The 26,974-nt window shown below is 49.3% G+C and overlaps 1 protein-coding gene across 3 annotated transcripts in view; it reads left to right on the forward strand.

The window, feature by feature from the left end:
- Positions 1 to 26,974, forward strand: part of PPP1R16B (protein phosphatase 1 regulatory subunit 16B) — a 55,380-nt gene that overhangs the window by 15,454 nt on the left and 12,952 nt on the right. For 2 of the 3 annotated variants that reach the window (XM_048321788.1, XM_048321790.1), the window contains exon 2: positions 1,832 to 2,227. In XM_048321788.1, coding sequence (XP_048177745.1) covers positions 1,981 to 2,227 — 247 coding nt within the window. In that variant the 5' untranslated portion in view covers positions 1,832 to 1,980. Of the gene's footprint in view, positions 1 to 319; positions 432 to 1,831; positions 2,228 to 26,974 lie in introns of those variants that run through there. The other variant, XM_048321789.1, reaches the window with a different exon arrangement.

A 26,974-nucleotide genomic window follows, 5' to 3' on the forward strand; every position in this document is an offset into this window, starting at 1 on the left:
TAAATTCTTATGGGATTAAACAGGTTTTTTTTTTTTTTCTGTTCAAGTCTATCCTGAAGTCCTCAAAATAAGGTTTGCAGGTGCTGCTGAAGCTGTCCTTGGCCATTTACTGGATAAAGCAGCTGCCTGGACCTGCCTGTTGTGCTCTGGCTGAGTTTGTTTGTTTTCAGTTCCCAAACCAATTATCTGTTGGAGGAAATGGCGTGTCTTGCTCTCAGATATTTATAGGTAAGGTCAAACCCCTGTGGAAGGTCTGTAGCAGTGTTTAGTAGGCGTGGATGCCTCAGCCTTGTGGAGTTCCCTGGGATGTGGTGGATGTGCTGCATGGTGTGGACACTTCCCTGCAGCCCCCCAGAGTGAGGTCTCCTCGATGGGCTGCTCTGCCCTCTGAGAGGGATGAGCTGCGGCTGTTCCTGGCTTGCCTGGATAGGGTAAGGTGTGGTATCCTCACCATGGCTCTCAGCTGGGTTTGGCTGCCTCTCTTCTGCTGCTTTTCCCATAGATTCTCTGCATCCAGTGCTTACAAGGCTGTTGCTTCCTCCCTTTTGCAGCAGTAGACCTGAGCTTCAGCTGTCCTATTGAGGCTTTTTCAGGTGCTTGTGAATACTTAAGTTCTCAGTCTCCCTTTCCCATCAACACTTTCTTTTTCTTTGTGCCCTCCAAGCTGGCTGAACCACAAGAGCTCTCATTTCAGACCTGGTTGTTTACTGCTTACCTGGATTTTGCACGAGCCATTCAATGTGCTTTGCACATTGTCTGTTTGGAAAGGATTCATTCAATTTGCTTGTGATGTCGGCTTTATTTCAAATATACCTGTTGGACCTCTCCCAGAATGTGGGGTGTGTTTCCTCCTCCTGTGCAGCAGGTGACTGGGTAGCTGCCCATGGGGCCCTGGTTGGTCACTCTGTGGGTAGCCCTGCCCAGAGGTTTGTGTTGTGGTCACACCGAGGGTCAGGAGCTGTGAATTGACTGCTCTCACTGCTGTGCTTGTGGAGCCTGAACAGCAAAACCAAAGTGATTTAGTGTGTGGTGAGGAGAAAACCCGAAGGAAGAGAGAAATCAACACAACACCATGTTTTTAAGAGCTCAGGTGCTTTAAGTGTTCTTAATGGGAGCCAGGTCTATCCATCTGTCCTCAGCTGGGGCTGGGCTGAGAAGGGGCTGGATGGATGAAGAAGAGCAGCACAGATGATGCTCCTGGTGGGTAGAGTTCCTCTGGGAAAACCTGCCTGGCCTCGGAGCACCAGACAGGCAGCCCGAGGTTTCTCCAGCCTCTGGCTTCTGGGCTGTTTGTGCTGGAATGGCCTCATCCGGTGTCTGTGGCTGCCCTGGGCTCTGCCCCTGCAGCCTTGGTTCCCTCTGACCTGTGCTTTGCTGCTCAGGGAGGCAGCTGCTGGTGTGCATCGGAGCAGGACAGCGGGGTGGGGACACCTGGAACGAGGGGTGATGGAGGGGAGCAGCCCAGGGAAGGATGCGAGTCTCAGTACTCAGACTGCTCCTGAGTTGTCTGATAAATGGTATCAAACATGTGGAAGATCTTTGCTCACTAAGACTTTATTCTGCTTGTAGGAGAGGGTTAATGTGAGAGTAGAATTAACGAGTGTCTCAGTAGAACTTCTGCTTAATCAAGAGGGTTTTGCTGGGATGTTTGGAGTGGGGGAAGGGGGGAATCACCAAGGCCTGTAAGAACAATTAAAGCAATTAGAGCAATTAAAGCACAGTTAACTGAGCTGCCTTTTGCAGTGGTAGATGTTGCCTGTTGTGTTTTCCAGCAGGCTGCACTCACGTGCTTGATGACACCTGATCTCTCCTGCTTTTGTCTTCATTTCAGGTCCCCCCTCCTTCTCAGCAGACACTGCCATGGGCCCTCCCCAGCTCAGGATGCTGGTATAGCAGCAGGTGGCTGCCATCCAGAGGACCTGTGGTGGGACATCCCTTCCCACTGGGACATCCTCCCGCTCCCCTCTCTCGGCAGAAGCCATGGATGCCCACGTGGACCTCCTGACCGAGCTGCAGCTGCTGGACAAGGTGCCCACGCTGGAGAGGCTGCGGGCAGCCCAGAAACGGAGGGCTCAGCAGCTGAAGAAATGGGCCCAGTATGAGAAGGAGATGCAGCACAAGAAGAGGAAGCATGAAAAGAAGAGAAATGCTGTGAACAGAAAGAAAGTGTCTTTTGAAGCCAGCGTTGCTCTGCTGGAGGCTTCTCTGAGGAATGACGTGGAGGAAGGTACGGCACTTGTGCCTGGCGGGTTTTGTCTGGCTGCCTGTGAGCTCCATGTGGTGTGAAGTCCTCTCTGGTGTGCAGAGGCATCTGTGCTGTCATCCATGGACTGCCCTTGGTGTGGTGTTGGGCTTTAAAGCGTTGCCATCTCTGATACAGCTCTGAGGTCCCCAAAGCCCCGTGTGACACCAGCGTTACCTTGGTTGGCATCAGGAGTGGGTGCACGAGTGCCAGGATAGGGCAGGAGTTGTGACTGAGGTTTGGGTGAAGGAAGGCAGCTTTCATCTCTTTCCTTCTCACACTTCCTACTTACAGGAGGTGTGAAACACTTCCTTGCCTTCTGGGTGTGCCTCTCAGTGGTTTTATGGAAGTCTGTAGAAGGGATTTACATGTCAGTGTAAATCTCTTCAGCTTCCCTGCTTGAGGGCATGGATTCAGAGCTGTGTGGATGGATGAATTTTTTCCCAAAATACTGGGAAGCGTGGCTTTGCTTAGTGCTTCCTGAAGAACAGAACTGCAAATTGTTCAGAAATTGGTTTAATTGCACCATTTCAAAGTGGATGAAAGTGCTTTGCTTCTGCTACAAAATCTGAGGGGAGGAGAAAAAAATGTCTAAAAGTCGATAACCATTAGCCTCAGCACAACATGGGGGAAAACCTGTGAGCTTTGGGGAGCTGGAGAGTGCTCCTCTGCAGAGGAATAAAAATATCTCTTGCAGCAGAGCTGGAGCAGCCTTTGGGGTTGGTGCTCTGCAAGGTAGCGAAACTGGTGTGATCTTCCTGATCCCTTGGCATGGCAGAGGAAGGTGCTTAGGAAACCTGGCCAGCTGAGCATCTCTGCTAGAGAATGCTGCTCTAGTTTGCAGCACCCTCTGCAAGAGGCGGTGTATCCTTGCCTGGTGTGAGTGGAAGGCGAGGACCTCATCTTGTCTCGTGAAGAATCTCCCCAAAGTCATGTCCCTGTTTCTGAGCAGGCCTTTTGTGCACTGTAACTTGTCCTTGTGTGTGTGTTTTGCTCCTGTTTGGAAGCAGAGCATGGACAGTGGTGGCACTGCCTGGTCACTGTCACTGCATTAGCCAAGCCCTGCTGTGGCTCTGGTTCTGTGTGCGTTTGTGACCTCCCTGGGACAGCAGACCTGTGATAATGCCCTGGAACTGTAGGCTTTTATTTGTTCCTTCCTTGCTTTAGAGGTTTTGTAGCTCTTTCCAGCTCTTTGCTCCAGTGATCCCGTGTTTCTCTCTCTGAGCTGTTGTGGTCTTCTAGGAGGGCTCCTACAGTGAAGCCAGCTGTGAACCTGTGAGTGCTGGCATTGCTTGAGAGGACAGGTTTGTGACTTGTAGCACCTCTGCCTGTGCTGGCAGGTATTGGCAGGTTGTGGTTTGGGTTTCATACCCAGCTGTTCAGCTGCCGCTGACAGCGTTGGGGCAGATGATGAGAGTTTTACCATCTTCCTCTCTGTGCAGCGCTGGTGCCTCTGCTCAGCACTGTGGTGGGGGGTGTGATGGGTCTGTGAGAGGCCCAACCTCGTAGTTTTGCTTTTAGCTCTTTCTGGTGCGGGATCTGGGCCATTTGGAAGGAGGAAAGCTCCTTCACTGTCTGTCCTACAGATGCTTTCTCATTTTGTGAGGGGTGCAGGAGTGGTGGAGGTGTTTGTGACCAGGGCCTGGGGAAGGATGGCTGTGCTCCCTGATGGCAGCGAGCAGGCAGGGCTGCCCTGTGTGCAGGCAGTGACAGCAGTGTTCTGGTGGCAGGGTCCTGTGGACAGTGGTCTTGCACCGCGTGTGGATGTGGATAGTTCACTGCTGAAGCTGCAGAGTTGAGCTTTCAGCTCCCAGCTTCACTCTTTTCCTCCTGTGAGGGAAAATCCATTGCTGAAGATCTCTTCTGGCACCATAATCCTGTTGACCTTTTTCCATGGGCTTGCCATGGTGGGCTTGAACTAGCAGTTGCTCTTTCCAATGTGATGCTGGTGATAAAACTCAAATGTTGTAAAGCCACTTCCCTGCTGACAGAAAATCGACCTCCCCACCCTATGGAGAGGACGAGGGGCAGTATTCCCAGGGCACAGGTGCTTCCCAAGTAGCTGGATTTTTCAGATGCCTCACGTTTTTACAGTGAATTTGTTTTGAGCTCAGTTGATTTAATTAATCAGTGTGTGGGCAGGTTCTGTGCCTGCTCTGCCCCCTCTGTGATGTGGGACCAGTATAAAGAGAGGAGGGGACAGTCAAACCCAGGTGCCAAACTGGCAAAATTCCTTATCAAGGAAGTGAGGAAACTCGTGGGCTTTCAGAGGTCCCAGGTGATTATTTTGATATATGAATCATCTTTTGTTTCCATGTGGGATGTGGAGGGGGAGGTGAAATATAAATGATTAAGAGGTTGGTAAGTCAGTGTGAGGAAGGTTGGAGCTGGGGGCACAGCTGGCACGTGTCACCTCCAAGCTGCCTCTGGGCGGCTGTGCCATTTCCATTCCTTGTGACTTTGCTGTTTATTTTTATCATTCTCACCCCTGAAGTGGGAGAGGGGAGGGTGGTAGGTGCTGTGCAATGAAATCAGGGAGGAGAAAGTGGAGCTGGGCAGTGAGTTGGCTCTTTGTCCAGATGATGGCTGAGGCTGTGGTGTGTATGACCGCCTCCTGAGGTGGTAGTTGAGCCCTGTAGGATGGAGCTGGGGGGTGCAGAACCCAGCCCCGCTCTTCAGGGGTCCTGAGGTCCTGGACATGCTGCTTTCACTGTCCTCTTGCCAGGGTGTAATTGAGAGAGCTGCTGTGGGCCAGGTGACAAGTGAAAGTCGAGAGGAAATGGCCTCAAGTTGCACCTCAGGGTAGGTTTAGATTGGTTATCACGAAAAATTTCTTCACCAAAAGAAATGCCCAGGGCAGTGGTTGAGTAACCATCCCTGGAGGGATTTAAAAGATGCATAGATGTGGCCCCTGGGGACATGGGTTAGTGGTGGCCTTAGCAGTGCTGGGAGAATGGTTGGACTCGATGATCCTGGAAGGCTTTTCCAACCTAAATGACTCTGTGGTTCCATGGTGTCAGTTTGGTGGCCAAGCAGGAATGAAGGCTCCTGGGGACCATCAGCCCCAGCGTGGGCAGGAGCTGCGAAGGGGTGATGGCTCCTGTCAGTTTGTGCCTTGCATCTTCTGCAACAGCTCTGTCAAAACATCCCAGGTTTCACAAACAAGCTGCTATTAAAAGCTCCTTTGGATCTCTGCTGACAGAACCGGGGTAAGGAGCACGCTGCACACACGCTGGTGGCAGATGTGAGCCGACAGTCGCGCTGGGGACAGCGAGGTGATGGGCAGTGACCCCACACCGAGGGCAGCAGTGCCCCTGGGCTGCATGGTGCTGCCTGGACCTTCAGTTTGGCAAGCTGAGATAGCTCCAGACAGCTCGTCGGTGAGCTCTAAGGTGGGAGACCAGAGCACTCCCAGCTGCCAGACTGGACCTGGTCCCCTCTCCTCTGTGGGAATGCTGGGGAAAGGCATCACGCAGCAGCACCATTTTAAGTGGAAATATGTTCAAGTCTTCACATGGCTCTGGGCTCAATCCGAGCTGGTTTCAAAGGGATGGTGCAAAAGGGAGGACCCTGAGCCCACACAGAGCTTACAGGGAGTGTGGTGCTGGATGCAGCCTCTGGGCTGCTCCGATGGCTGCGAAGGAGTTGCTTTATAATGCAATAAAAGAATGCTTTATGAGCTACTGTACTGATTGCAAAGGATTTGTGAGAAGATAAGAAATTGCTGAGGGCTGTGGCCCTTTGAGGCTGTTCTGCGAGGTGATGGACTGAAACCATGGAGAGGAAGCTGGTCCTGCCATTCCCAGGGCAGCACCTTGTCCCCAAAAGCAGCCAGGGCTGTCGTGTCCAGGTCTTTCTACATCACTGAGTTCCTCTAAAAGCAGCCTCAGAACATGGGGAGACAAGCTGGTGTTCTGTAAACTGAAAGAACAGATCCCAGAGGTGGGTAAAGTGGCTGCTTGTACAGGCGTGTGGCATTTGCTGTCTGGAGGTCCCTTTGCACACCTGGGCTGTTTGCTGGGGGAGCTCCCGCTTGAATGACACCAACTGGAGGTGTTGGAATTGGCTTCAGGGTGAGCTGGGCTCCCTTCAAGGAGCCAGCAGGGAAGTAGAGACCCCAAGGATTGATTCACCTTCCAGCAGTGCTGGAGGTGCCCTGGTTTCTCCTGCTCTGGGATGAGAGGTGCCTCCCACAGGCAGCCGCTGCCCCCCCGGCGATGGCTGCAGGAAGCATCGCTGCAGAGTCCTTCAGCTCCCACCTCCTGGCACTTCATCCTGCAAGCAAAACTTTATCAGAGCCAGAGAGTTGCATAAAGCAGCGCTTCTGCAGGAGTTCAGCCGTGCAGATCCTTATGGCTGGTGAGCCTGAAAGCGAAGGAAAACACGAGTTTGGTGACCTTGGACTTGGCATTCGGCAAAACAGTTCCCAGCGGCAGAGCAGAGGGCGTAAGCTTGGGGCTCACTGGGTCCTGTGGGGAAGATTTCCCTGGGGAGGAAGCAACTTGTTCATATAAACACATTCCCCCTGTTCCCTTTGTGCCATCCCTCAAATCTCCCGTTCCTGTGCTGTGATGCGGAGCGAGGCTCATCCACCCCGACCACGCTCCCTTTGCACCTCTCTGGAATAAACCCAACCTTGTCATTTGCAAAGGCACTTTTAAAAGAGGCCCTAATTAGTGTCTATAAATTGCTTTCTTTAACCTTTCCAAGCTGATGTGATCTGTTCCCTTGTTACTTCAAACCTTTTATGAGGTGCCTTAATTTTCCATCCACATCATTACTCTACTGAAGCTTTTTTGTGGGGTTTCTGTGTCCAGGTCTGTGAGAAAGTGCATTTATCTGTCTGAGAAGCTTTTTCCCCTGGGTTTTGTGCCCTTTGAAAGGCTCTGAAAAGAAAAGATCTCTTATCACCATCAGTCTGAGTGTGTATCTGGGTATTTGGGAATGGCTTGAGACAGAAATTAGAAGTTTCTTTTCAATAACAAAGGCATTTCTTGAGCTTTAAACTCACTGGGTGTGGAAATGAGAGCTGTCCTCTTTAGGAAGCTGCATGTGGGAGCCCTTGGAAATGATGAATTTCGTTAATTTTGTTAATGGGGGTTGGTGTGTCTTCCAAAAGCAGACTCACGTATTTGGCCACATTTTAACTTGGCTTTTTCATGCAATTTGGATGTGATGCCAACACGGGGTGATTTGCATATGGCAGCTAACTAGAGGCATCTGGGAGTGTAAGCAATATTGAATCAGCAACTTTCTCTGTTGTCATAACACATAAATATTTTTTAATTTTTTTCCCCTACTCTCTGAAATTGAATCAAGTGGGGAAATTATATTCATAAGAGCTTCAAATGCCAGCTTTTCTGTTTTGAAATTAATGGTGGAAGTCCACCTCAGGTTTTCCTGGCATGAGGCCCTCTCCTTCCCCAAATCTGAACTCAACTTCAACAATTCATTTGAAAATTTTTCTTTAAACAAAAAAGTTTGATCAGAAAATTTTATTTTTTTTTTCCCCCCAAAATTTGGTCATTTCCACATCATTTCATTTTCTGGCTTTTACATGTGTGCTGCCTCCCACCATTTCTGATACCACTGAAAATATTTCTGGTGTATTTTGTAATAGAATTACAGGGTAATGAATAAACATTGCATTCAAACTGCTTGTCCTGCCAGTAAGAATGGACTGTTTGGGTTTAAGGTGTTTTTAATCAAACAGGGATTGGCCAATGACTGTTGTCAAGATTTCATTTCTTACTAGACATAGCTTAAGTCACTTAATCACTTTCCAACATTTGGCTACAGTGTGTTTTGGAGGAGAAACTCGATGTCTCCTTGGTTGCACGTGCACCTAAATACAAACTGGACATTTCTTTGGTTTATTGGTGTTGTCAATGGTGTTAGTGTGGCTGTGTGTGAGGAGTATTCCTGCCTCCAAAGGAGATCTGGGCAATGGGGAGGAGAGGCTGGAACTCCTCAGGTTGTGCCTGCAAGGTGCAGTAGGTAGGATATGTAAGGTCACCATCTGCTCTCAAACCCTGCCCAGCCAAATCACGGCAGGGAGGGCTCAGGATGCAGCAGCCGCCTTCGCCAGGAACGTCAGACTTTTGTGAGCCCAAGGCAGATTATCAATGGGACCTTAATTCAACCAGGTGCCTGGAGATGTCCCTGCCTACAGGTGCTAAATCAGTGGCATTTAACCTTTCCCTTCCCTGTGCTGGCTGCTCTGCTTCCTGTGACACGGAGACAGCCTTGCATGCCTGCTTGTTTCCTGGTGTCTCCTCCGAATGTCGAAGCCAGTACTTCCCAGTCTGAGCCTGGAATTACTTGCTGATACGTCAATGGCTCTTTATAGCCTGTAACTTCCCAGCTTGGTTGTTCTTGTGTTTTCTCTTGAGGGGACCACTGCCTGCCATGTGCACGAGGGGGGCCAAGGCATGGCCGTGGATGGGATGGAGCACTGAGAGCAGCACACCTGGCTGCCTGCTCGGTGGGATAACGCCTGGAAGGGCAGACCCTACAGCCCAGCCAGGTCCTTGCTCGAGGGGCTGGGACACGGGGTTTTCTCGTGCAGGCAGTGTGTTTCTTGCCTGCCTGGCTGCCTTCCCAGGTGTGTGCTGTTTCCTGCGCTCCATTCACCGCGTGTTTTGTCCCACTCCGATAGGGAGGAACCAGAGAGGATAAACAGCAGCTCCGTCAGGGACCTCTGGTGTCTTCTGTGTAATAAGCAGCACAACTCAGAGTGAAATTTCGTCTGCTTTCTCTCCTTGGCTGTGAGCTCTGAGAGCCAAGGCTCTGTCCTGCTGCAGGGCTGTGTTGTGGGGTCTAATGCAGGGATGTAGGACATGAGCCTGATCGATCCCGAGAGCTCTCTGGCTTTTTGCAGCATCATTCTGTTTTCAAGTGTATTTTGTAAAACAACCCCCTGCAAAACAGCCCACAACCAAAACCACAGGTCTGCAGCCACGTATATGATTGTTCTCTGCAAATTTATGTTGGTGGGAAAATGAATACTTTTGGGGGTGAATCCTTCTTGAAGGGTGAAACATGATGTTGCTTCTTTACCCCTGGTACGGTTGAAAATGCATTTCCGGCCAGGAAGAACTTGCCTGTAAGCTGTGGTTGCAGGCTCTGCTTTCTGCCCCTTTCTCCTGGTCAAGGAGAACTTGAAAAGTGGATTAAATCTATTTTTTTTCCAGATTTAAATTCCTGGCTTTCTGGAATGCGGCCAGCTCAGCTCAGCTGGTGTAGATTTCTCCCTCCTAGAATCATGGAAAATAGAGGTTGAGAGGGCCTCAGGAGGTCATGTAATCCACCTCCTGCCCCAAGGCAGGATCAACTGTATCTAAAATGTTTGCTAATGAGGGTGGAGTTAGGTATCTTAGTGTATTTATAGGCATCTCCACAACACCAGAGCACACCTACCTGTGCAAGTGGCCCTGCTTCTCATTCAGTTGTACATATTTTTCCTACTTGCTTGTATTTATCCTCCTTTTTTTTTTGCTTTGCATCTCATCCTTACGCTTATTGACTGGGAGTTTTCCTACTTCCGTGAAGAATGCTGTAATTCTTTCTTTAATAGCAGTTGCTATGGCAGCTGGTTCAGGCAGTGCCTTATAGCCTAGTGCAGAGCTGCTTCTACAGATACTTCCACTGCTTGTTTTTTCCTCTGGAGCCAGCCCAGATCTTTGGGAAATGTTATCATTCACTGCAAATGTCTTGAGAAGAAATAAAATTAAAAAAAAAAAAAAAAAAGATGATGGTATATAAAAACATCCCCTAAGCCTTGCCCACCCTCTAACCCAGCACTAAAGGATGCTAAATATTAGGCCAGGAAGCCAACTGTTTAATTCTGGCTGCTGGTGCATTTGTAATCAAGAGCCAAGATGCAATCAAGCACCTTGCCCTCCCTTTTAATTCGGGGAACAAGAGCCCATGTGCAGCTCCTAGCAAGCGGATGCAGTTTCCACTGAGGTCCCTGCAATTTGCAACTTTTTCTTGCTGGATGTGGCCTCTGGGTTCCCTGGATAGCATGAGGTAGGCTGGCTGCAAATGCCTCTCATGTGGGAAAGGGGCTTTAGTTACTCTAGGGTGTTTCTCCTGTTCTGAATATGTTTTTATAGCAGTTTGCAGCATTTCTCAGCTTAGTCAAGGTTTTCAAGCTAGGCCTTAATTCACATTTCCCTGGTGGTCTTGTCTGCTGTGCTGGGCTGTGCTTTCAAAGTGGCAAGAAGGTCTCTGCCTTGAGTGTAAGAGCATCAAGCTCTGAAATGTAGTGGGAAACTTCCAAAGTCTCATTTAGCTTTGTCTGCCTTTACCTGGGCTGACGAGAAACCCTGTTAGATAAAAAGCACCACAATCCTCCTCCATAACAAAACCCCAAGCAACGCCCCCCCACCAAACAGCACTCATACTTTTTTGTTCTGAGGGCTACTGCTGTAGAGTTAACCTCTAGAAATGGGAGACTAGAGGAGGAATTAACCTCAAAGTCACTCTCACACCGTTCTCCTTGCTTGCACCAGCCCTGTTTTAGCCTGGTGGCAGCTGATGGTTTTCATGGCAGTTACCTGCACACAGCTCCTATTTTGTCCTGTGTTACACCTGCATCTGTCTGGACACATCCATGTTTTAGTGGGTGGCACCTCCAAAGTATTTCCAGTTGGAGCAGCAAGGGTGAGGGGCGAGGTGCTGATACTTCCGTGCTTCTGGTTGCAATGATGAGGACTAAGACATGATGGCTTGGTGTATTCATGGTCTTTTAAATTATCTGATCTGAAGGATTCTCTGTGTCTGTCTTACCAATAACAGCAAATTTTTACCCTGTTCAATAATGCGGGATGAAAAGCATGAAGTCCTTGCACAGGAAGGGAGAAATTCTGCTGCACCAAGGTTTCATTGCTGCAGGATGTTTGTGGTTTGCCCCATGACTTGGGACAAGGAATCCACCTGGAAATCCCTCGCAGCTCTCAGCCTCTTGGGGCTGGAAAGGTGCAGTGACCCTGCAGTAAAGGACAGCTGTTTCACTCAGGTTAAGGACATGGAGAGAACTTGTGTGTCTGCCAGCACTGGGTTCAGATCCCATGTCCTGTCAGAGAAGACAGGTGAGATCTGACCTGGGGCGCGTTGATGAACCCTCTGGAGAGTCTGTCAGCTCCACAGAGACCAGGACCTCACTTAGAAACCTGGGGCTGGACAGCACACAGTGCTCACATGGAGAGCAAGTTTCAACCTACTTAGAGCTCAGACTCGTCCTGTGCCTCTCAAACTTTTCAGACCTGGTTTATTTTATCATTTCAGATCCTGTCAGTTTGTCTTTAATTAGCAAGGCTGGATCAGGGCTCCACAGGAGCTTAAATGGGCCTCTTCTTTTAATTAAAATTTTGGTGTTAACAGCCTGAAATAGCAGGCGTTAGAAAGAGCCAGAGCTCCAGTGAAGGAGGACCGTCCCCGTGGATCTGCAGTGGCATCCTCCTGCCTGTCAGGCAGTTATCCCAGGGGTTTCTTTCCCCCTAAAGCTGGTGCTGTCACAACAGTGATGCACGTCCTGAATGTGAGATGAAGTTCCAGTCTAGGCTGTAACCAGCCAGCTTCCAACCTGCTGCTGGATGCTGTGCCAAAACCACAGCCTGGCTGGTTGGTAGGTGACAGTGGGTCATGGAGAGGTGCTGCAAGTCCATTTTGCTTTTATTAAAAGGGCAAATGAGTTTAAAATTTCCTCTGTAAGGGCACCTAAGCAGGATTCCTTTTGCTTTCACAGGAAATTTATTTCTTATAACTTCAATCATGCAGTTGTGAAATAGCTATGAAAAAGCTGCTGCTCTGTTCCCTGACCCAAATTACTCCCATTTGTGGCAATTTTCTACCACTCTTTAGAGCCACGAAAGCTGTCATCTGAGTACAGGTCAGCACTGGATCTGTAGCATGATTTCAGGACTTGGGTCATCATTGCACTGTATCAGTTGGTGCTCCAGGATTTGCCATGTGTTCAGTAATGGGAATGTTTGCAGCACTGATCTGTTAGTTACCCTACAGGGAACAAGCGAACAGGAAATATTTCTTGCTTTGCTTACATCCAGAGACTTGTCTTGTAGCTCAAGGGCAATATTTGTTGACTGATTTTTCTCCTGTGAGGTGGGATTGACAGCGTGGATTGCAGATAGAGGTGGAAGGAGCTGTGCCCAGAGCAGGGCAAGGGTGATGAGCCAGAGGTGTGGCCATGTGGCTTTGCTTGATCCTTGTGTCATTCTCGTGCTTCCACAAATACATTCCTCACTCAGCCATCCTGGACCAAGCTCTGATAGGAACACCTTCAGCTACCACTGACTGGGGGTTTCCTGTGGATCCTTGAGTATTTTGGCACAGACCTCCAAAGATATTTAGGTATTTTGACTTTACTGCAGTCAGATTGGTTTGGTCACCTAATGCACTGTGCTCCACAGGGCACAGAATCCACATGAAGAGCACTCAGCTCCTTCCTGCTGGATGCTGCTGTACAGACCACCCCATTAATCACAGCCCCATGGTATTAAAATACACTGGCATGGCATGATCCCTCAGGGGTTACCCTGAGCAGAACCAGGAGTTGCCAGCAGCAGTGAAAACATCTTGTGTGTGCCATGGGGAGGAGTAGATCCCTGGGACAGCCAGTTCCCAGTTTTGGAAGCTGACCCCAGTGCTGTGGGCTCCCCACCCTCCTCCTTCCCTTCCTGCAGGAAGGGCCTGTGGGTTTTCCAGCCGTGGAACAGGAAAGAAGTGGGGATCCTGTTTACCTACCCACTGAGCTGCTCACATCTGTTTAGAACTCCTCCTCATCCACACTGCTCATGGCTGTGGCACCTCATTTGTCAGCTGTGCTTCTCTGCTGGACCCTCTGCAAAGAGCTCTTCATGGAGCATCGTGGGTGGGGGTCCTGAGGTGTCACAGCTGGAGAGGCCTTCGAAACCCAGCGGGCTGAGCCATGGGGTTAAGAGCCCAGCACTGGGTCCTGTGTGACTGGGACATGAAAATAACAGCTTGGTCACCCAGAGACCACAGGATCTTGGGACTGGAGGGCATGAGGAGGGTGTTTATTGTCACTGCAGTGGGCAAAGTTGGTTTTGCCCTTTCCCAAAACAGCTTCTGCGTTAGATCCTAATAACATCCAATGCAATACCAGCTCCTTGGGAGGTGTCAGGTGGTGTCTGACTCGTGTCAGGAGTGTGGAGGTTTGGTGGGACTCATGTAAAGCCTTGGCTGTGTTTATTATCTCTCACTAAAATATGAGAGGACATTGGGCTGTTTTATTAGGGGCATCCCTTTGCTTTTGTTGCGATGTCTGAATTCTCCACAGCTGGGGTGGAAGCCAGGAGGGTGAAACATGGAACTGTGAGTGGAGAGGGTTTGCTGGTGGAAATGCTTATGGGGTAGGTGAAGGGGAGGCTGGAGGTCTCCCTGTCAGAGCAGGAGGCACAAGCTGCAGGATCAGGGTGAGTGGTGCAGCCTGCCCTGGCTCTGGGGCAGCCTCCTCAGCAACAAAAACCTCTTTAGATTTGGCACAATTTGTGGTGTGGAGAGTGATGGTGTAAAATGCTGTCTTGGGGGCATAGGTGTTTAACCTGAACAAAAGTGTCAGCCTGGGAGTGCATTTGCTATGGAAAAAAGCTGTGTACTTGTGCTCACACATCCCCTGGGACATGCACAGCTCTGGAAAGCAGCAGGCTGCCAGGAGCATGTGGGGACACAGCCAGGGTGGCCTTCTCTGAGACTGCTGGTGGCGGGGAGCTTTTGTGCTGTCATTATCTCTGGGCAGTGAGTCCTTCCCGTGGGGTTTGGGGACAGCAGGAGTGGCTTCAGGGAGCTTTTTACCCTGGCAGCCCAGGTGGGTGTTGCCGCAAAGGGGCCCTGGCGCTAAGGGAGAGGCTGGTGGCTGTGGTGGCCATGGCACAGGGTGCTGGGGTGGTGGCTAATGAGGAGCCTGGACACCCAGCAAAGCACTGAGTGCTGCAGTCAGCTGAAATGAGCCCCTGGCAGCAGTGGTGGCAGCTCTGAGTAGCAGTGGGCTCATCTCAGGCAGCAGAGGGTTTGCTGGAGGAGGTGGTGGCAGGTTCAGGGACCAGGATCTGTGTCAGGCTTTCCTCGGGAAGGCAGGCACGGTGCTCCTGGGGTGGGTGTGTGTTGTACTCCTGCAATATTCAGTGCTGCAGCGTGCCAGCAGCAGCAGGGATATGCCCTGCCTGGTGTCAGGGGCTGTGTAACTACACCGGCCTGCACCCTCAGGGCAGGATGCTCAGGGGCCTGTGCATGGCCACAGCCAGTGCTGGCACCAAATCTGGTGCTGTGTGAACTGGGCTGAGCCAAAAGCCGGGCTCTGGCAGTGCATCCCTGCCCTGCTGTAACCAAGACAAGGTGCCCTGAGCAGGGAGAATGGCACTGCCAGGAGGCAGTGACTATCACTTACTCTATTTAATTAAATTGGGGAGGCTTTTTTATGGCCTATTTAAATTTTTTTTTTTTTTTTTGGACAGTTGCTTAACTGGGAAAGTAAGCTGGGGAAGAGAAGTTGTCCTTGTTTAAAAGGGTCTACCCTTAGCCCATAAATCTGGGCCAGACCTACTGGTACATGCTGGTGCTTTGTGCAGCCCTGGAAAGGAAAACAGGCATAAATATCACTTTATAGCTGTTCTGCTTTGCTCCATGAATCTGGATCAGTGTCTCTCTCCCTCCTAATCACCATGTTAGTTTTCTTTTGATCTACCTCTGTTAAGGAAATCTAAACTGATTTAGCTATTGCCATCCATTTTCCATTTGCCTGATGGCTCTTTCCACAAGGCTGTCTCAGCTCTACCCTCATTACTGTTGAGTTGTCCGATGCTGTAGCAGGTGACACTCTGCTGTAGAACTTTGTAAATCTTAACCAATATTCACTGGGATATTTTTTGGCAGATGTTTTGTTTCATTTTTGGACAGATTAGTTTTAAATTGGCAAATGCACCAGGCTTAAGGAGAAGACAATTGCTACTAGCTGCCAAAAAGAAAACACTAATTATCAATCATGTTTTATTGAGCCTCTGTTGAACTGATTTGCTGTAGAAAACATAATTTTCTTGTACTCTAGCTTCAGGACATCTGATTTTTGAGAGTTCTGCTCTCTTGATAGCGGTGATGTATGATACAGCATAGAAGAGAGGAAAAAATTAGCTCAGGATTAAAATCTGTGACATCTTGGAATTTTAATCACCTGCTTTTAGGTACACAAAACCATTTTCTATGCTGATGTGCCATAAAATCATTGCAGATGCATCTTCCTTGTCACTTCTGCATGAGGAGCCTGTCCCTGCATGTGATTTACAGCACTCCCAGCCACAGCAGAGTTCAGTGAATGCCATGGCTTGTTTGGTCTCGATAGGTCCCAGTTTTCAATACTGTGGGACAAGATAAGAACAGTTGGGGGAAGTCTCAGTGTTCCTGCCTTGCTGTGGGGCTTGGCTGCACTTGCTGTGACTTGGAGCAGCAGCAAAGCACCGACTGCCTCTGGAATCACCCATGTCTTGCAAAGCTGCTGATACAGTCATTAAGTAAATCAGGTGTTCAGTGAGTTGTTATTATCCACTGTGGTTACGTGTGATGGCCAAAATCTCTCTCACTGTGCTCCTGGTGGCTGTAACACGCTCAAACTGCCCGCTGGGAAAGGCAGATGGGGGTGAAGGAGCATCTTCCCTGCTGGCTCATGCAGCCCCTTCCCGACTGCAGACTGGGTTGGCTTTTCTCTTGGGGTAAGTCCAACAGGGCAGTTTTTATCCAGCTGTTTTTCTTGTGAGAGGGAAGCGTCATCCATGAAGGGAGATGCTGTACCCTGTGTGGCATGGACACGTGGGAGCTGGCCCAGGAGCGTGGCTGAGAAGGACTGGTCAGTGGGTCAGCGTAGCCTGGCCCCTCTCTATCACTGCTGGCTTTTGCTGCTGGGAATGTGCTTCATCAACAGCAGATTTCTCTGTATTTCCAGCAAGACTGTAGGAAAGGAAGGGATTTCCAGCCAAGGAGCTGGGAAACCTTGTCATTCAAATCTAGTTCACTCTCTGAAGAAACTCCTTGATTTACATACTTTGTGTGGGGGAAGGAGGGATCAGATGGTTGCAAAGCATCTCAGAACTGCTGACAGTGTAAGGACCTCCTTGTGAGAGCTCCTGTTCCTTTCACAGTCCTTTCAAGAACCTCCTTTTAATGCTTCTTGGAATTTTACTGCCGAGTAGAAACCCAAGGGAAGGTTTGTGCATCTTGCTGAGCTCTCTGGGGCTCAGGTATGTCCGAATTCCCATCTGACCGGGACCCTCCTGGCTGGTGCTGCGGTGGAGGAGGAGATGGCTTTGCCTTGCCTCCTGTCCCCTTCCCAGGGTGACTCTGCAGTTCCCAGCTGCTGTGATTTGCCTGCTTGTGCTGAGCTTTCCTCTCTGCTTTTATGGGTGTGTTATTTGTTAGACTCTCTGCTGCAATATGTTCTTCTTCTTAACGTCTTTGATGCTGCTGTGCGTTACTGGCACAAAACACCTCAAACCCATCTGGTTTGTTGGGTCTGTGTAGAGAAAGAGCCCTCCTGGGGAACTGGGGTTGCACTGGAGAGCAAGGCTCCAGCAGCAGAGAGGGTAATGCTGTCTGTCCCAAAAGCTCTCTGTGTCACCCTGTTGTCCTTAGAGCCCACACAGCTGTTCTGTCCCCAGAGCAGGTACGGGGCTGTTTGCTCCATGAGGGATGTGTGCTTGCTCCAGTGCTGCTGGTGCCCTGTTGGGTGGAAGAGGCAGCACCAGCTGTTCCTTTGTGTTCCTTTCCTTCAACCCAGAAGCGGGTGGTGATGTGTGGAGAGCTTGGCCACCAAAACACGGCCATCCCTCAGTTGTAGGTGGCACAGATGATGCAATTTATGCAACCAGGGCCCATTTTAACTCACTTATTGCTGGTGGTCCCCTTCCTCCCAGCTCTGCTGGATGGAGGAGAGGTAACAGTCCTGTCAGGATGTGGAGCCAAGCTGGGGTTACAGCTGTGGGAGGAGGCAGCAGCCAGGGCAGAAGACGTGTGTGGCCTTCACGTGCTCACTTCTCAAAGGGAACAACTAGAATTTGGTTCAGGGTTTGTAGGTCAGGTTTCCATTATACAACTGTACTGGTTGCAGCTGCTTGTGTGAGATCCAGACCTCGTTGGATGCTTCTGGTGGGGAGGGCTCCTTTCCCTGGGAGTGATTCTTTATGACCAGATGAACAGAAAGAAATGGGTTTCTCTGTTGTAGCACTAACTGGGTGCTGATGGAGGGTTAGAGTGGGATTGCCTCAGCCTGTGAAATGTGAGAAACAGCTCAAAAGCATTTTTTTACAAACAGCTGACTGGAAAAATAATAAATTTTTTTAAGCCTGTGTTTTTCCCAGACAAAGGTGAACTAAAAACAGCTGGGGAGGGACCTTGTGCTTGGTCACAGATCTAGCAATGAGGATCAGATCTTCTGCATCTCCCAAAACAGACACAAGTGCTCTTGGCACAAGTCACGCTGAGCTTGTGGGTTTCTGCCCATGCCTTCAGGACAGGACTTCTTGTGTGAGGAAGGTTATACCCTGTGTTTAGTGAGGGAGAGTACAACCCTCCCACTTAATTTCACAGGAGATGAAATGGTCCATGATGTCTCCAGGAACCAGAACACTTGGATTGCTATCCTCATGATGGTCTGTAAGGGCCCTGTCACCTTGGTTAGCCAGCCCTACTCCTGTTAATGTAGGGCTTGCTCTCAAAAAGGTGTTTAGTAGGATGCTCCAGGCCTCTTCTGCTGGGTGTTGGTTGGCAGAAAAACAGCAGAAGCTGCCAGAGTTGCTCAGTTACACTCAGTGCTGGAGATGCTGCATTTTGGGGTTAGGAGCAGGAGGAAGCAGGGCAGTGCTGGGTCCAGCCCAAGCAGTGGCACAGGGCTGCACATCTGCCCATTCCCATGCATTCCCAGCCAGCTCCTGGACCCCTTTGCTGTCACTGGGATCCACCTCTGCAGCCTGTAATTAATGCTGTCAGCAGAGTGGTGTAAGCAGCCACTGCAGCATTAATTTCTTTGATGAACTTACCAAGGTGGGTTGAGCTACTGAAGCATTTTGTTGTTCTTGTAAATGTTCAAGTCAAAATATTAGAGGGTGGAATCGGTGGGAGATGGCACAAAGCTGGAGCCTGGCTTTCCTCTTGCCTTAATTTTCAGAATCGGGGTTATTTTAGTTAATTTGATTATGTAGCCTGTTCTCCTCAAGCAGCATGGCAGGGGAGAGGCTCTCTCCCCCTTTACTCCTCGGTGTAAGGGGTGCAGTGAGTACAGGGCACTCTGCCACTAACCAGGAGATGGATGTCCCCGTTCTTGCACTGTGACAGCTCAAAGGTGGTCCATGTGCTCAGGCTCTTGGTAGTGTTAAATATGTAATGAAAAACTCCCCAGTGAGAGGGATCTGCTGGTGGGGGAGCTCTCAGAAGCAAACTGGATGGGATAAAATGGCTCATTAACAACACTGGGTTTACTACAGAAATAAGCAGTTTTCACTGCTGCTGGGAGGAGAATGGTCCTGCTGTTGTTAGTGGCAAAACTTAATGGGGAATTTTAATGGCTGTTAATTATTTTGCAAACTGCTATTTTATTGGGAAATGTGATATAGTTTGGAAAACTGAAGCAGTTCTCCACTGGTGCAGAAAGGAAAACTAGAACTCCTCTGAGCTGCCTCTTGCTGCAGAGGCTGGGGAAGGCATTTCACTTGCAATACTGACGTGGAGACTTGGTCTTTCATCCCAGGATTAGAGTCCTCTCGCAGGGATGAAGGGAGGGAAGTCAACAGATGGTTGGACTTGAGGATCTTAAAAGTCTTTTCCAACCTTAGCAATTCTGTGATTCTGAGTGGGATATATTATGCTCTCTCTGCTCCCTGCTGTTGCCTGTCACTCCTTGTTCCCAGCATCAAGGAGTTGTGGCTTCAATGTTCAGAGATACTGCTCTGATAAGTGGGGTGCTTTGAACCTGTGTAAGAGCTGTAGGAATGACATATTTTTTTAATTTGGTGGTTTAAACCATGTCTTCTTAAAAAATGTATAATAATAATATAGTTATATAACACGTAATAGATATAATAATAATAATAATAAGATCAGTGTGTAAACACAAAGCAATGAATTAAAAAAGAAAAAAATCAGTGCATGCACAGAGACTGAAGTGCTCGTCTCACATCAGTGCCCTGGCCTGAAGCAGTAAGGCCGAGCACTTTCTGGAGGAGACTTCCAGCTCTTTTCCTCTTTAGGTTAAGTAAAAGTCTCCCAGACTGCCCCTGAAGGCTGGTAGAGTCCTGAGCTCAGAGCTCCAGTCAGAGCTGCTGCAGGTTTGGACCGCAGACCTCTCCTTCCTCGAGGGAGCCTCCTTGTTGCCCTGCCAGGAAATGGAGAGGTTTTCTCTCTCTGCCCATTACTAATCTGGAGGGGTTTGCGGAGTTCAGGCTGCATTGTGCAGATGAGAGATTGAAGCTGATGGAGATGGCTTTTGAAAGTGAGGTGAAAAAGGAAAGTGCTGCCAACCTTGTGCTCAGTTCCTTTCTTTTCTGCATCAAAGTGCTGGAAGCTCAGCAGAGGAGGGCTGGCAGCAAAAGCTGTCCTCAGTTCACATGAGGCTGCACTTTGGTGTCTGTGCACATGGCAGGGATGGGTGAAGACAGCCAGCTGGGCTTTGTTTTGCCTTTCTAAGGTCTAAATGACCTGTCAAGCTCTCTCCATGGGCCTCCCAGCAGTCACAGAGCTGTATTGCATCCCCCAGCCTGGGAACACTCATCTTCTGCTTCTTGAGGTGGTGGCAAGCAGAAATCACATGGAGCTTGTGGCAGAAGTTGTTGGAGGGAGTTTTCAACTTTGTGTAATGGAACAGGTGAGATAATTATTAAAACAAGGTGATCTGTGTGCACAGCACTCACAGTCAGGTTATAGGCCAAGCCAGGTTGTAGCACTGTGTGCCTGCTTGTTTTGACCTTATTTGAAGGCCTTTTTTCAGTGTCTGTCTCATTGATTATAAGCATTATTCTAGCTGTGAAAAACCTGCATTTCTGCCAAGCTCAGGTGCTAACTTTTGATTCCACTCTTAAATGTATGGATTGGTTTCCATGCAGTGCCGAATACCTCTGGTGATGACGTTCACAGATAAACTCTCTTGGCTTCTCTGGCCGGAGTTTGTTGGTAACCGAGGGACACTGGACCTTGGGGATTGCTTTGGGATTGGAGGTGCTTGACCTGGAGAGCAGATTTGAATGCACTGCTTTGTTAATATGAACACTAAATTGTGGGCTGTGTGATTTGTCTGTGAGACTGGTGCTGAAGTGAAAGTTGAAGGAACAGTGATTGGAAAGTCTGGGGGAATAGTGAGATTTGATCAGCCCTTAAAACTGCAAACTTCTGGGACTTGGGCATGTGGCAGGAGGGATAAAAAAGAGCTGTTAGCACTGAGGCTTCAGCTGCTTTGTCCAATTGCTCTTGGCTGAACAACGGAAAGGATGGGGGAGAGTGGAGTTTTCTTGTGCTTAAAGGACAGAGCTGGGACCTGGTGCTTAAGGGCAGTGTCACAGCTGTGCCATGGACTGTCACTGTGACCTTGGCAAAGAAAGATCCCTGAGCCTCCAGAGCCTTGGTCTAACTTGGGCTGAGATGTCACAGCTGTGAAATGAGGCAAAAACTGATGGTAAAATCCCAGGACAGCCTGGAGCTCACTCCACTAAGTGCAGCTGCACTTTGGGAGATCTCTGGATGGAAGGTGCTGTTGAAATCCAAATCTCTGAAATGTGTAAAATTTGCTGCTGAATAATTACAGGTTGCAAAAGCAAAAGGGTTGCTAAGGATTGCGAGTCCTTCTCCGGTAAAGTTCAGATTGCTGCTAAACTTGCATGAAGGTTTTTGCTGTAATGTTTGTTTTTAAAATGAAACCATGTTCTGTCTTTATCTGATACTAAAGAAGGGGGCGGGGGGGATGATTTTCTGCTTTTACAGGCATTTCCCTTCCTGCACTGCGCAGCAGCACAGCATTTCCAGTTAGGAGCAGTGCTGAGGAGCGGAGGGTGAGGTTTTAGCAGATTACTCTTTAACTGCTGGCATGTCCCTTGTGGTCTCCCACGTGTGGGCTGGCAGCAGCTCCCGCTGTGGCACTGTGGCACAGAGCCGGGCGCGTGTCCTGGCACACTGCGCTCTGCCCTCGCCGGCATTCACACCGTGGCCTCGTGGCACCCTGGGTCGGGAATGCAGCCACCCATGGGAGCAGACCGGAGGGTGTGACGTGGATCTGTAGCTCTTAAAGATCTTCATCCCCAGCGTACCCATCCTAAACTAAAAGGAGACAAAGTTGGAAGGAGGGGAAAAAAAAAACCAAGCAGTGTTGACTGAGGTCAGAGTGGAGAAGGTGCTGAAACAGCCAGAGCAGATGGAGAAGAGAGGCCAGGACTCTCTAAAGCCCGGGGTGGGGTTAGAGTGGCACGACACAGAGCAGGAGTCGTTCAAGTGGGGCAGAGGAGGGGAGCCCAGTGTGCCACCAGCTCCTGGGGTGTGGTTTGCAGGCTGTCACTGCAGGGAATTGTTCGGTATTAACTCAGGGCAGCCTGAAAAGCAGATCTGTATTTCCCCACCCTCCACCACAACCTCTCTTCCGTTACTCTAAGTAGAAAGTTTCCTGGTTTATAATTGAGACTCTTAAAAACATTCATGTGGTTCAGGTCATCATACAGCTGCTTAACTGGGGTCATGGGATGCCTGAAATACGAGCTGGGGCAGAGGCTGTTGGCTCTGGAACCTAAGAGCACTTTCAGATGGCAATAGGAACTATTTCCTGCTGCACAGAGCACATCAGAGTATCCTCTTGCAAATCCTGACAGTCTGGCTCTGCACAGAGGTTGGAGGGGGCCTTTGCAATTCTGCTCCTCTGATCACCTGTTAGGTTGTTGTGTTAATAATAACACAATAGCTTATTGTAGCTGGGAGGCTGTTCATGGACTCAGACAGCTGCAGAAGTTTCCCTCCTGACAACATTGCTCCCTTTTATCTAAACACTTCTCAGGCTGTCATTTCTATTAAAGCCAATTAACTTTTATGATGCATTTCCTTTTTGGTACCCTGAAAGACTTAATTTCTAATAAGCTTAGTACAGACAGGTGCTGACTGCTCCATGTCTCAGTCGATGGATTTTGGTCCAACACATCAGAGATTGTTTCTGAACGTGTATATAAGTGAGATCCTCTGTGCTGCTCAGATAAAAGGCACATGTTGTGTTGATGTTGTGTTGTCTGAATGGATTTGCATGTGTTGTCTTGACTTCAAGAAGTGGTTTTTGTAGGAGCAAAGCTGGAAGCAGCCAGAGCAGTAGGAGAACAGGAGGTCCTGGTTGAGATACTGGCTCTCTAGGTGCCCTTTGTCTCGCTCTGCCTGAAAGTCAAAGAGAAATGAGATGTGGACCTGCTTGGGTCCACCAAACCCAAAATTTCAGGTGTGAACTCCGGAGATGGGGGATGCAGGTGCCCCTGGAGCTGCTGCTGGAGGACGTGGCTGTCCACCATCCCTCGCTTTGTGGTGTTGTTCTCTGCTCAGGCCACTGCCTCATGTGGCTTCCACCACAGCAGGACCATTCCCTCTGTGAACTGTCAAACCCAAAAAGCCAGCACTGCTCTGCTGGTTGCCAATCTCCTGAGTCATCCTTGGGAAACTTGGCCTTGGGTTGCTTGGTCCATGCCTCCTGAAGTCTGAGTTAATGTATTTTTTTAGTACTCTTTAAATCAGGACCATTCAAATAACTACTCCAAAATGCCTCGTAAAGAGAGAAGAGGCTCTCTGGCAGCCCAGGTGTTTCTGTCACAGCGATATTGGGGAATCTGCTTTCCTGGCTCCCTGCCCACAGCAATCCTGCTGAAGGCAGCTGAGCCCAAAGGTTATATAAAACACTCATCCCTTTCAAATCCCATCATCTGTTTAAAAACCATCCTGAAATGATTTATTTATTCTTCCAATACCAGATGACAAATGGGAAACCAGGGAAGTAATCTTTGACTTTAATTTTGCTTTATGTATTTAACATTTCCAGTGTGGACCAATTTCACTGTTACTCTGACAGGAGAAGAGGATCAGGATACTTTTGAACATGACACTACATCCTTAGAGAGGCGTGTCAGGTGGCAGCATCCTATAATTTTTATTTTCCCAGCTGAAATTAATTTGGCTTTGTTTCTGCTGTGCCCTTTGAGCACTGTGGCTGCAGATGGGTAACTTGCACGCTTCCTTATCCCACTAATCCCAGGTGGATGGCAGCCATTAAAGAAAGATGGTTTATCATCAGTAGCACTAAGTGGATTATCAGAGCTCGGAGTCCTGCATGCAGAACAAGAGAAACGTGGGATGCAGAAGGCTGTGGGGGCCAGGCTATGGCCCATCCATTGGAGAAGCAGCTGTAGGAGGCTGTCCCTTTGTAGCATTCCTCTTGTTGCTCAGGTGCTGCAGTGATGGATAAGGGTCAAAGCATAAAGCAGAAGTGGATTGAAATATGCACAAACATGGGGAGAAAGAATCGGACCCTGTGCGTTAAATAAATGTATGACTTGCTGTCAGAATAAAACTTGTATGAGCCCGGCCCCCAACCCTGCAGGAGGAGCCTGCTGTGAAGAACAGGCTCCTCGGGGCTGAGGAGGGCTGTGCCCTCTTAAGTAAGAAGCATCAAAGTCAGAAATAGGTTTTCCTTGAGAGAAGCAGCACCTGGGCTGAGTGTAGCCGCGTGCAGTGTCCCTGCCCATGTGAACGTGGCATGAAGCAGATGGGGCTCTGCTGGCCTCTCTCCAGACTTCCCAGATTTTGTGGATCTATTAGAAGCAATGTGTGTGCCCGGCTGTACACTGGGTGGGAAGTGTTTAACAGGCTTTGAACTTTCCCAAGAAAGCTCAGTGATCAATCGGGATGGGATGTCTCCGTCGCTGGCTCAGCAGGCAAACTGGGCCGTATTTATTTTTAGGTGTACTACGTGTTTGAAGCTGTCTGAGTGCGGCTTTTTGCTTTCTGTGGGGTTTTTCTGTCTTTCAAAAAGCTTTAGGGAGCTGTGGAGTTTATCAATGGACCAGCATGGGCTATCAGTTGTACATTGCAGGGAGTGGAGGATAAGGCTGAGCGAGTTCATCCTGTTATTGCTCAGAGTTTAGATATGCTGTAAAATGTGAGTATCATTGTATGCTGGGCTAGGAAGCTGGCAGAGTGCTCACAGCTTCAGTGCTGTTTTCCTGGCATTGTTTCTCCTGTGCAATAAATATCCCTGCAAAACCACAGCAGTAAACATGCAGCTTTGAAGTAGCTGAGCCCATCCATAGTCCCATGCCTGGCAGGCTGGGATCAGCCTTTCTAGACGTTTGCCAACACCCCTGCGTGTATGTCACTACAAATAATGCTGGAAGGAGCTTCTTCTGCTACACTGGGTCTCTGACTAAAGCTACACTTCATTTGGGTGAAAGGGACTTGGAGCAATGTGTAAAAATGTTTTATTAACCTAAGTGAAACTTCATTTTATGCAGTGAAATCATGTGTGAACATACAGAAATTATTCTACTGCCGTGGAGACCTGAAAGTGCCTGGTTCACCAGAAGGTGAACTAGAAGGGTTTGAATGACTTCAAAAAGAAGTTGTTGAGTGTAAAAGATCGAGATAAACCTGGATTTTTAAAAAGTAATGGCCTGTGTGTGTATATAAACTTGGAACACACAGGTGAGGCTGCTTGCCAGTAGAGACAGTTTGCCACTATATATTTTTGGGAGGAATCAGGACCTCCTATCAGGACAGTGTCTGTTGGGTTTTTTTTAATCCCTCCATGGTATCCATATCAGTTCCAGTTGGCTTTTTCTCTTATGAGTTATTAATGCTTGAGGTATGCGAGTGCTTGGGATAGATGGGAGTGTAATAGTATCCAGGATTTTATGGTGTAGCTTATTGACTTAGGGGAAACTGCACTGACAAAGGCTTTTTTTTCTTCATCTGGTTTAGGAGCTTTTCTGGAAAAGCTGCTTCTCGTGGAAACTCAGTGGGAAGTAACACCAATAAAAAATGCTAGCGCTGTAATATCTCTTCAGGTGGGGGTCGGTTGCCCCATGTTGAGTTTTCCTTAGGACCTTTGCAGTGTTGTTTTTGCCTTTCCCCTGCTTTTTAGAGTTTTGGGGGGGATAAGTGAGGCTGGGAGGAGAGGGAGCTCCTGAGAAGTGGTTTGCTATGTTTGGGGAGGAGAATCTTTCTAAGGCTGCCCCAAGACATCTGATGGAAGGCGGCTTAAAACCGAGGCTGTATTTTCACAGCTGTTGTGGGAGCTTTTTCCATTTAACACAGCACAGATGTGAATGATAAAATATAAATTGAAGATTAATGTACACCATCGTGGTATGTGAGAGGTTCAATTATCGGCAGATCAAGGAGAATAATGGAAAATACATTTGAGTGATTGCTCAGTTAATACAGTTTGGAATGAATTATTCACAACAATTTGTTCACCCAGCTCTTATTGTGATCATTTTCATTCCTTCATTTGCTATGCGTTTGGAACTGCTTCCCACAACTTGCGCTCGACACGCAATAAAGAATCTCCACGCTCGCAGCCCCTGCTCCCCACCTGCCTCCGCCTACACGCAGCGCACAGATTCGACAGAGCTCAGCATTTTTGGCACTGAGCTCTCTAAGAAGTTAATCGCAGTGTTAGAGTGGAGGCTGATGCTGCTGAAGCTGCTGATGTGACCCCAAAGAGCCCCTTCTGTTGGGCTCAGGGGCTTGCAGAGGGCTCGTTTCCGTGCTGTTCCGGAGGCATGCAGGGGGATGGTCCTTCCACGAGTGGAGGCCGAGGCTTGAGCTGACAGAAGGCGATCAGCTGGCACTGAGTGATTAATCTGTGTCCTTGGGAGCTGAAGTGTTTGCTTCCTACCTGTACAGCATCAGTCATGCCTGGAGGTGGGGGAGAAGGTGTTGGGCTCTGCAGAGAAGCGTGTGACCCCGGCAGGGCTTGAAGAGAGGAGCATTTTGCATGCTCAGGTGCCTGTCCCTTATGTTGTGTGTGAGGCAGCAGAGCAGGTCGGTGGCACTGCCACAGCTGAGGGCGCAGCTTCCAGCACTGCAAAGCATCACAGTTCTGGCCCCCCTTTCCTATTCTTAGGGCACTGGACAACCCACAAATGCACATGTCCCATGAAGTTTATCAGAAAGGAGAACTCGTTCTTCCTGGCTGTTTGGGAAGGGCTGCTCCTGGGTAGTGGGCATGGGGAAGGTGTCCCTGTCCTCCCTCCGTGTGCCTCTGCAGCTCACAGGGAGCAGGGGATGATGAAGCTGCCACCCTGTGCCCTGCTGCTGGGCTGGTGGGCAGGAATGGGGCTGTGTTCTGCTGTGAACTTGGGCTGGTGGGCAGGAATGGGGCTGTGTTCTGCTGTGAACTTGGGCTGGTGGGTGGAAATGAGGGCTCCTTGCTGCCTGACCCTGTGCTCCCCCACCGAGCCCTGAAATGCAAGCTTCAGCTTAGGACGGGTCAGAAAGGAGTCTGATCTCTTCTTCATGCCTTGTTTGCCTGGACTCAGTGGTACCATGTCCATACCTTGCTTCATTATCTGACTTTTCCGTGCCATTTCTGGTGTCTTGTGGCTGTTAGTCTTCACTGTGCTGGGAGGTACTGGGAAATACGGTGAGCCTGTCCTGAGGGCAGAAGGGAGCCAAGGGGAGGTGCACTGGGGACACGAGGGCTGC

The sequence above is a fragment of the Corvus hawaiiensis genome, chromosome 17 (assembly GCF_020740725.1).
Source record: "Corvus hawaiiensis isolate bCorHaw1 chromosome 17, bCorHaw1.pri.cur, whole genome shotgun sequence".
NCBI lineage: Eukaryota > Metazoa > Chordata > Aves > Passeriformes > Corvidae > Corvus > Corvus hawaiiensis.